This window comes from Galleria mellonella, unplaced genomic scaffold (genome assembly GCF_026898425.1).
Source record: "Galleria mellonella isolate WM207_F2 unplaced genomic scaffold, CSIRO_AGI_GalMel_v1 utg103, whole genome shotgun sequence".
Taxonomy (NCBI): domain Eukaryota; kingdom Metazoa; phylum Arthropoda; class Insecta; order Lepidoptera; family Pyralidae; genus Galleria; species Galleria mellonella.
This window is the reverse complement of record NW_026441966.1, coordinates 3,984-14,625: the sequence shown is the minus strand read 5'-3', so window position 1 is coordinate 14,625 and position 10,642 is coordinate 3,984. Positions and strand designations below refer to the sequence as shown.

The following is a 10,642-nucleotide window of genomic DNA, read 5'->3' as shown; positions in this document are numbered from 1 at the left end:
ATGGTAAGTGACTACCGCTGCCCATGATTACCCACAACACCAACGGCATTGCAGTTGTGCTGCCACCCATGTGTAAGATGTACTCGGCGAGTCATGGGCTAAATGTTCTACACATGTGCTCAATATCCGATTATACGGAGCAAATATAAAAAGAGTGTATAAATTTAAATACCTGGGGCATTATTTTATTGATGACCTTAAAGATCAAACTAATGTCGAAAGGGAGCGTAGGGCATTGGCTGTTAGATGCAACATGTCGGCTCGTCAGGTTTGCTCGTAGTGAAGAAGTAAAAATTACACTCTTGAAAGCATACTTGTAAACATTCTACACGAGCTGCCGGTGGGTCAACTGCACACAGTCCTCTCAATGCCCTACGAGTCCAATATAATAACAGTTTCACAGTGCTGTTGGGGCTACCTCGCTTTTGTAGCGCCTCTAGTATGTTGGCTCAATCTCGCATAAATAATTATTACGCTATAAGGATAAAGTGAACTGCATCATTGCTACATAGGTTTTCTTTTTTATGGAATTAAAAAAGAATTTTTTTTTTTTGGAAATTCCTTGGAAAAATTTGTTGGAAATTCTTGTTCAAAGTAATAAAATGTTTCGGAAATAAATAATTACGATCTATTTTTATTGCATTACAGTTGTTGAAGTTTTATTTATTTTACTTTTAATTTTTTTATTAATATTTATTATATTATACTATTATTGTAATGTAGGAAAAATGTAATATATCTCTATTCAGGATTTTCTATTTTATTGTTTTATACAACGAACCCTTCCCATACTGGCGACCGTGACGTGGTTTTAAAAAAATTATGTCACCAACAGTAATAATTGTCAAAAATATCGATCTTATCAATGAAAATATAATACCTACATTGGCACTTATTTTGAATTGTAATAAATATAGCTTATAAGAGTGTGAAGAGATTTACGCATAATTAAAATGAATGCGTACGGCTTACACTTCTCAAAAGTAACATCGAACAGAGGCGTTGAAGCAAAAGAGTCGGAAATCGCCAATACATATCTAGGTATACTCTGCTGAAATCTGTTTTATCTGCTAAAATGTGTTCCGTACCTACCAAACTAGTGCCAAAGGCACACTCACAGCGCAGCTCTTCAAATGGGTGCTGGTACCAACAAATACCAGGTTGTTGTGAGCGACCAAGCGATCTTGACTTTGATCGACCAGGGTTGCGTCCTCGCTATAATGCCTATAGCCTATGCCTAATAATCTGAGTGTACAATGACTCTAAACGTTGAGCTATAACTAGTATCGGATCATCATCATTTGAGATGTGAGCGGAGTGATTAATTGCTGCGCAGACAGAGGAAAAAATTTGGAGTTACCTCTAAAATTTTGTCAGCTAAATCAGCTAATTTTGCTAAAGGTACATCGGTATGTGTAGCAAAGACTTGCACGTTTTCAGGTAAGCGACCTAACCAAAGCTGCCATAATAACATATCATCGCGTAGGGACAAACCGGCAAGAAATTGTAAGTGACGGAGGAATTGGGAAGACTTGCGTCCACCCAGTTCCTCAACGCTTTTGTTCAGTCCAAGAAAGTCTATTAATAAGTGTAGTTTTAATTATGTCTTTATGAGGTGGGTTGGTTAGGAAATCCTACACTTCCGCTGCTTAGCATGCTTTTATACTGGCGAGCTCAAAGTTTGCTACAGCCTGCGCAAACTACATTTTGAGCAGAAAGGGGAAAGCTTAACCGATACCTTACATATCTCCGCGATGGGAGGCGCGACCGTATCATGGCTCATACTTAAAAGGTTGTATTATAAAAATACAAAGCTCATATATAAAAAAAAAACTTCATGACGACGGCTGAAAAGCTGGGGCTTCCGATGTATGATATGTCCTGTGTTTCCAAGATGAAATTCGCGCAGTCGGCGGCGCACACAACCTGCGCTGATGGATACTGCGCGACTTCGAAGATGGTAGGAAGGTAGTCCACAGCACCGCCCGCAGATATTATTTTGGTAATAACGACGAGAACCTGTAGGCACGTTGTGTCGATTCTCATACGTCGATGTAATTTTACTGATATTCGTAGTAAAATAGGTTTTGCTGGTATCATAAGAGAGTTTATAATAGTATTATCCAATTTACCTAGTCTCTAGTTCTCAGATAGTTCTTCTAAAAAAGTACCATTCTCCAGAATTTGGAAACCAAAAATCTGAAGCGAACTTAGAACTATAATAATATCTATTTGTGTAAGTATCGTTCGTGAAGTTTATAATAATTGAAATTCAAATTAGCATTATTAGACACAAGACAAGTGGGCACAGTATGGCACAGCTGCACCGCCTGCGCGTGCTTGATAGGTACCGTCACTGTCACTGTCACGTGGCGCTAGCTATTTGTATAGAATAAGAAGGAAAGAAGAGCATCAAAGTAATTTCCAGATGTTAACGCGTCAAGCTGCAGCCAGTTGCCATCTGACAGTAACAGTGGATACAACGAGATACACGAGGCCGCGGGGGCGGCGGGCGCGGCGGGCGCGGCCGGGCAATCGACTACGGCGGCGCAGCACGCGCGGCCGGCTGCTGGCAGCACTCCCCGGCCGGCCGCTGACGATGCAGCGTCATATATTCAGGTATATAGGTAGCAGCGGGTACCTTCTTACATTTAAATTATTAAGGTAACCCGACAAACATTGTTCTTAAATTCAATTAGGCACAGTAATTTTATTTTCCTAAAAACATTGTAGATAATCACTAGTTTGCGCTTGGTCTTACCTCACCTAATAGAAAAAGAAGTGACGGTAAGGTAGCAGAAGATAACCATTCCCTGAACACTCAGTATGGTCGCTACTACGGCTCCAGTTATTTAATCGATAAATTTGTTATAAATTCAAAATTACTTATAAATACAAGGGACAGAGATTAGTTATTGTGAAATTTAACAGCGCCATCTTGTTTTAATCAAAAGTAAAAAAGAGAGTTTTATAGTTCTACCACCTACCTACCTAGCATAAAGGTAAAAAGGAACCCGTCACAATCTGAACAACAGAGGGTGCCTTTGCCGACAACTACTCTGATCTCGGTCTATCAAATAAGAACTTCAAGTATCCACAACAAGGTATATTTGCAAAGAAATAAAAATAAATCTGTGATATATATGCAACCATTCATCATCATCATCATCATCGTCATCATATCGGCCACTATCTGTCCATTGCTGGACATACATATATAGGCTATTAATTAATGGTACTACAATTCTTAATTAATTGAAGGATTGCAGTACCGCCCATGTCTCGACCGAATCAAAGGTTTTCTCACAGTCCACAAACGTCACACGTACTAGCAGAATATACTCTTCTGTCTTCTGTATAATTTGCCGTAGCGTATGTCTTATTGGATGATAATGGTATGGTAACCCCACCTGCGCTATCGGTATACGCAGGCGGGGCACCAGTGACGGATGAAGCAGGTCAGTTAGTCCATCGTGACGAATTCAACAAGAATTGTTCACGACGGTTTCCATGGGGGACTACGTGGAGGTCGACCTAATAGGACATATTGTTAGCAATGGGGCTGTCAAACTCCATTGCTAACAACTCCTTTTCCCCCGCTGCATAGTTTTTTTTTTTTTTTTTCGAATCGGTATGTAGAGGCAGTTCACAAAGGATATCGGTGTATAGTTCTTAAATAGGATATTGCCGTTACCACTCTTCTTGAAGAACCGGACTACCGTACTCTGTTCCACGCATCGGACCTAGCACCATTATGGGTGACAAAACTAAATAACCTCTAAATAACTACAAGTATATGATCATTACTTATTTATTTATTTACTAGCGGCCCGTCCCGGCGTCACACGGGTGGACATTTTTACATTTTAAAAAGTGGCCATTAAGGCTGCACACGCGACGGAAGCTTAAAAATGGAGTAACTTCTCCCGTTTTTCCTACATTTCCCTTCACTGCGCTGCTCCTATTGATCGTAGCGTGATAAAAAATATACTGTAACCTGCTCAGGAGAATGAAGAATAATTGTACCAAGTTTCGTTAAAATCCGTCGAGTAGTTTTTGTTTCTATAACGAACATACAGACAGACAGACAAAAATTTTACTGCTTGCATTTTTGGCATCAGTATCGATCACTAATCACCCGCTGATAGTTATTTTGGAAATATATCTCATGTACAGAATTGACCTCTCTACAGATTTATTGTAAGTATAGATTACTACAGATATTTTAATATGGCTTTCTAATTTTATACAACGCCATTTAGTTACGATAGATGTCAACATACTTAGGTACTCAGACTATGAACATGTTACTAGTGGGATATTTAACATAGTCATACTCGGTATGTATTTTTTATTTATTTATTATTTATTTATCCTAATGCATTTCTGTTACCAGCAAAATGTGTATGCAGTACACTTACTTACGCAGGTTGTGGTAGAGAAATACCGACAACAGCGGAGACCAGCGGCGGCGGATGCCGGGCCGCGCTTGCCCACCGCTTCCAGTCCTCGTCCTGGGCCTCTTGTATGTTGTTGCTACGACACTGATCTTAGCTAATATCAAAAGAGTCCCATTATTAGCATTATACCCTGTCAGGTCGATCTCCACGTGGTCCCTCCTGGAAACCATCGTGCTGAATACCTGATATATTCATTACAATGGACTAACTGACCTGCTTCATCCCCATCCGTCATCCCTCACTGGAGCCCACCAGCTGGAGGACACCGTTAGCGCAGGCGGGTTTACCATTTCATTATCATCCAGAAAATATAACCTGTTTTAAAAATACTAAACCGATTTTAAAATGGATATTATTTTATTTTCACACCGTGTGAAGTCGGGACAGATCGCTAGTTTTTTTAGTTAGATTAGCTGGCAACTAGTTAGCTTTATTGACTGACTATATACGGTAATAATAGTAACAACAATGACTTTTGTTTCTGATGCATGTTGATGTAGCATAAGGAGGGAGACGGACGCCCGGACTGTGGAAGCGGAGCTGTGTACATACTGCCGGCAGCGTTGTGCGCGCCGCTAGCGTTCAGTCGCCCTGACGGACCTGTCGCTGCAGTCGCTGCCACGCACGCGTGCCCGCCGCTCGTGCAATTGTGGCGTGATAATGACCCGTAATAATACTTGTGCTTTTTTTTATTATTATTTTTTAAATTTCACAAAAATTCTCATCTCCCCTCTTAAGGAGAGGAGATGGCAAGTAACCCCCGCCAGAAGCACAGTCGGTCGCGGATCAGGGCCCCAGGGAGAGAAACTGGCGTACAATGCGGGCAGAATCTAAAATCACCGCTTTCTGCATCTTTCCCAGGAATGAGCCGCCTCGGAATCCCAACCGTCTGAGATGTTGTCACCCCCCACATTTCGGTCACCTCGTGAGCCAGGTCGAGATATTTTCTCTTTTTCTCTGTTTCGGCTTTCACGAGGTTCTCGTCATGCGGTATGGTGACATCCACCAAAAACACCCTCGAAAGTGCTCGATCCATTATTACGATATCAGATTTGTTCGCAAGAACTGTCTTGTTCGTGATGATGGATCGGTCCCAGTAGAACCTGACGGTGTCGCTTTTCGGGACCGGGTGGGGCTCGTATTTATAGTACTATTATTATTTTTATATTTATATATATATAATTATGAACAGCGGGGTGCGGCCAGCTTGGAACTTCATGGGCCGAGGTGACGCGGAGGGCGCGGGCGGCGACACTACTACTGGAGCCGCCGCCCTACTGGAGGACGATAAGCCGGACCCACACCTCACCGCCGGACCTCAGGTGACTACTCCCACCCACTACATCACGCATACAGCTGTATACACCTAGCCATACATAATGATATCGTCCTCCCCCCTCCCCCTCGTGGGTGTCGGTCGTCTATCGTCGTCTAACCCATTGCGAAGCTCCGGGCGGTTGGTCTTTGCGAGGCCCTTTGTCCTTCCTGAAAAGTATGCGAAACTAGGCCTGGTTGTTTGATTGCGGTATTTGTCATGTTTGACGACAAATATTAAAGTTATACAATATATATATATATATATATATATATATATATATATATATATATATATATATATATATATATATATATATATATATCAAATTACTGGAAATTTTCCGCTGACTTAAGAAAACTGTCTTATTATTCATTGAGGCCCCGGGTAAGCGCGAGGCCCCGGGTAATTGCCTTGTTTGCCACCCCCCCTCAGGCCGCCGCTGTTCTTATGAAAATGGTCAAGACATGGTAACTGACTTTCATCCTCACCTGTCTCTTATTGGTATCGCCAGTGTATACTGGTAGCGCAGGCAGGGTGACCATATCATTGTCGTTCACTAAAAATGATATTGTCACAACCATAGTGTTCTCGATAGATACGTCGTTGATGGTGGCGTGTACTTTATATATATATTTTATTATATGTTAATTTTGTAACTGTTGTGTAATTACAGCAAAAATATAAAATATCAGATTGGAGTGATCTCAAGCAATTTGGAAATGAACAAGTCAATTCAAAAGACTGCAGTAAGTAATATTATTGTGACATACAACCTAATATATATTTTGGTCAATTTTATATTCAAAGGTGGCAAACAAGCAAACAAGCATACAGCTCGTCTGATGGTAAACGGTCACTGTAGACTATGGACACCTGCAACACTAGGGGGTGTCACGTGCGCGTTGCCGACCCTGAAGAAACTTTAACATACCCTTCTTATTTGTTTATATTGTGGTCTGGTAGGAAAACCTTGGCAGGGAGTTTATTCTACAGTCTGAGTGTTCGCGGGACAAAATTCATCTGAAATTGCACTTTAGGTTCAAGCGTGTGAGGATGAATAGGCATAATTCCAAACAATGATGAAAAATAGGCATCGTCATCGACAATGCACTTTTCAGGAACCTCGAACCTGTGACCTTAATGCGAGATGAAGTAGGTGATGAAAGCTAAAAAAAAAAATTTACTAAAATCCCTTTATTTAACAAATAGCTTAATATTTTTGTGCCCACATAGCGTAATTATCTGTTGAGGTAGGTATTATATAAGATTTTTATTTGCGTGTCACGCGTCGCCGACGGCCGATTATGTGAATCGAGCTGGACGATGTTATTGTAAAGGTGTGCGTGTCTGCACGGCAGGCCCGGAGCGCGTGGAGGTGTACTACTTCGAGCGCGGCGGCGCCGAGTACCTGCGCACGAGCGGCGGCGCGCGCGCGGCGCGGCTGGAGGCGGGCGCGCGCCGCGCCGGCCGCCGCGCCGCCGAGCTGCTCGCCGAGCCGCTCGCCGCCGCGCGCCTGCTGCTCGCCGCGCCGCTCGCGCTGCTGCTGCATATCGAAAGGTGCCCGCCGCAACACGTCTATGTCGATACGCTCGCCTCTGACAACCAGTATCTATACTATCTCACAAGCCATTCCGCCGCGACTCGCAGGTGTGTGCTGATAACGTTGCGCGGCGCGGTGACGGGCTGCGTGCAGACGGCGTCGGACTACGCGCTGAAGCCGGCGTTGGCGCTAGCCTTTAACGCGGTGCTGCACCCGCCGCTCGTGTTCGCCGCCAACGTGCTGCGCGCCGGGCGCGAGGCGCTGCGGCCGGGCGCGCTGGCGGCGCAGGACGCGCTGGCCCCGCTGGCGCGGCTGCTGGGCGCGCTGCGCCTCGTGCACGTGCACGTGCACGCCGCGCCCGCGCCGCCCGCCGCCGGCCCCGCGCTCTGCGGCTGCGCATGTGCAGGCCAGGCCAGCCAGGCCAGGCCAGGGCCAGGCCAGGCCAGGCCAGGCCAGGCCAGGCCAGGCCAGGCCAGGCCAGGCCAGGCCAGGCCAGGCCAGGCCAGGCCAGGCCAGGCCAGGCCAGGCCAGGCCAGGCCAGGCCAGGCCAGGCCAGGCCAGGCCAGGCCAGGCCAGGCCAGGCCAGGCCAGGCCAGGCCAGGCCAGGCCAGGCCAGGCCAGGCCAGGCCAGGCCAGGCCAGGCCAGGCCAGGCCAGGCCAGGCCAGGCCAGGCCAGGCCAGGCCAGGCCAGGCCAGGCCAGGCCAGGCCAGGCCAGGCCAGGCCAGGCCAGGCCAGGCCAGGCCAGGCCAGGCCAGGCCAGGCCAGGCCAGGCCAGGCCAGGCCAGGCCAGGCCAGGCCAGGCCAGGCCAGGCCAGGCCAGGCCAGGCCAGGCCAGGCCAGGCCAGGCCAGGCCAGGCCAGGCCAGGCCAGGCCAGGCCAGGCCAGGCCAGGCCAGGCCAGGCCAGGCCAGGGCCAGGCCAGGCCAGGCCAGGCCAGGCCAGGCCAGGCCAGGCCAGGCCAGGCCAGGCCAGGCCAGGCCAGGCCAGGCCAGGCCAGGCCAGGCCAGGCCAGGCCAGGCCAGGCCAGGCCAGGCCAGGCCAGGCCAGGCCAGGCCAGGCCAGGCCAGGCCAGGCCAGGCCAGGCCAGGCCAGGCCAGGCCAGGCCAGGCCAGGCCAGGCCAGGCCAGGCCAGGCCAGGCCAGGCCAGGCCAGGCCAGGCCAGGCCAGGCCAGGCCAGGCCAGGCCAGGCCAGGCCAGGCCAGGCCAGGCCAGGCCAGGCCAGGCCAGGCCAGGCCAGGCCAGGCCAGGCCAGGCCAGGCCAGGCCAGGCCAGGCCAGGCCAGGCCAGGCCAGGCCAGGCCAGGCCAGGCGGAATGGCAGACGCGATTTGATACGGCTATCCATACACCACATCCGCAGGATTACTCGAATGCCAATGGGGGAACAAGGTGAATTGATGATGATGAATGTGGTAATGATGAATTGACAACTATATACACGGACAATGGAATGGAGGTGAGGCGAGTGTGATAAATGTACTAGTGGGAGGTGAAGACTTGTGAAGGTGAGGTGATATTAATTAATTAGTGGACGCAAGTAGTCTGTCATGATCTTAGTTGGCCGTTGAAAGCTTTAAGATTGGTGATAATGTGTTTAGCAAAAGTGTCGAATGAACTGATGGCCGATTCGTGTTTTAACAATTCTAATATGTTAAATGGGGGCAATCTCAGATTGTTGCAAAGCAAGACATGATTTAGTCTCTTCTGGCTAAATCTGGGGCAGTGTTCTAGAAGATGTTCAAAAGTCTGCGTAGTGGAATCATCACAGGGACAAGCGTCGTCAGCGGCTATATTGAAGCGATGCAAGTATTGCTTTGTATAGCCGTGTCCTGTTAATATTTGAGTAAGATGAAAGGAAGTTTTGAGTAGCTGTCTAAATCTGGTAATGTCAGTTAATTTAGGGAGAAGAGAAATCGTATGACGACCTTGAGACGAACTCTCATATCTTGCTTGCCAAATACGGTTGTGTTCAGCGCGGATATTATGCTTGACAAAAGACATGGGATAAGAAGCATAGGATAAAGAGGAGTGTGAAGCGGCAGCGTGTTTCGCCGCAGAGTCAGCCGCCTCGTTCCCGTCTACGCCTATATGTCCCTTGACCCACACGAAGCTAAACGAACCGGATGTGCGCGAATGGATTTGTGCATGAGTTTGTGAGACCAGAGGATGCGTATTGCTTCGATCTTGCAATGCGGCGAGGGCCGCTTGGGAGTCGGTTAATATGGTGATATGTGAATGTGGGTGGAACGAGTTAGCCCACGTGCAAGCTTTAAGGATGGCGAGAAGCTCGGCCTGGAAGACTGAGCAAGATCGATGGAGTTTAAACTTCTTAACAGCGATTTGCTTATTTTCAGAATATGCGACGAAAGCGGCCCCGGTGTCAGAATTCTCCAGCTTACTTCCATCTGTATAAATGGTGAGGGATGACTGTGAAGTGGTGAGAGAGGAATAAGGAAGCGAAGTGATGGAGACTCTGACAGCAGGGTGAAGTAACTTATGAGGCGGGGTGGGACGCTCAAGAGACAAATCACTGCGCAGAAGATGCGTAGATCCTGTGAGTCGCGTTTGCTCAAGGTGGTGGACTTCGAGAACTTTAAGGTCCAAGGGAGTGAGTTCTGCTAACGCGATCGCTGCAGTAGTGGACACAGTCCTAAACGCCCTAATAATTCGAATCGCAAATCCTCGCTGCATACTCAACAGTCTCCTCTTGATACCTTTCTTAAGAGCCGCTTGCCCCCATACACCAGCAGCATACGTGATGATAGGCTCGACGACGTGCTGGTATATAGTTCTGACATTTTCGGGGTGGGCTCCCCAAGTGGGACGACAGAAGAGACAGAGTCTGTTGAATATGCGCGTGGCTTTGTCGATGATGAGCTGTACGTGCCTATTAAATGACAGTTTTTCATCCAGTGTGACCCCGAGAAGTTTAAGTTCTCTCACGAAAGGGAGAGCGGTGTCTGCCATTCTGATGGTGGCTCCTTTGGCTTTGGGTGTGAAAGCAATAGCGTGCGTTTTTGAGGGGCTAAAAGTCAGTTTTACGCTATGGCCCCACTCAATAATTTTGAGTAGCGCGGTGTTGGTGAGCCTCTGTAACTCCTCAATTCTAGCGCTATGTACCACGAGGAGTACATCGTCGGCGAAAGCCTGGATGTGACAACCTCGTGGTAGTTGGATATCAAGTAGCTCGTCTAGAATCACATTCCACATTATAGGGCCACACGCCGATCCCTGGATGCAACCCTTCGTCAAAGACTTGGTGGCGCGCTCATCCCCGTAGTTCAGGACTACCTCCCTATCCTGAAAGTAGCTACCGATGAGACCGA

At 47.5% G+C, this 10,642-nt stretch overlaps 1 protein-coding gene across 1 annotated transcript; it reads left to right on the top strand.

Moving 5' to 3' along the window:
• The first annotated feature begins 1,837 nt into the window (after positions 1-1,837).
• On the top strand, positions 1,838-8,714 carry LOC128200324 (uncharacterized). Its single transcript, XM_052893671.1, has 8 exons — positions 1,838-1,968; positions 2,445-2,619; positions 4,430-4,525; positions 4,967-5,127; positions 5,653-5,782; positions 6,452-6,524; positions 7,137-7,754; positions 8,677-8,714. The coding sequence occupies exons 1-8, from the start codon at positions 1,838-1,840 to the stop codon at positions 8,712-8,714; spliced, it is 1,422 nt and encodes a 473-aa protein (XP_052749631.1).
• Positions 8,715-10,642: the final 1,928 nt, after the last annotated feature.

Coding starts and splice junctions, on each gene's coding strand:
- LOC128200324 (XM_052893671.1), top strand. CDS start 1,838: ATGACGACGGCTGAAAAGCTGGGGCTTCCGATGTATGATATGTCCTGT. Junction 2,620..4,429: donor ATGCAGCGTCATATATTCAG/GTATATAGGTAG, acceptor TTACTTACGCAG/GTTGTGGTAGAGAAATACCG. Junction 4,526..4,966: donor GTCCTCGTCCTGGGCCTCTT/GTATGTTGTTGC, acceptor ATGTAGCATAAG/GAGGGAGACGGACGCCCGGA.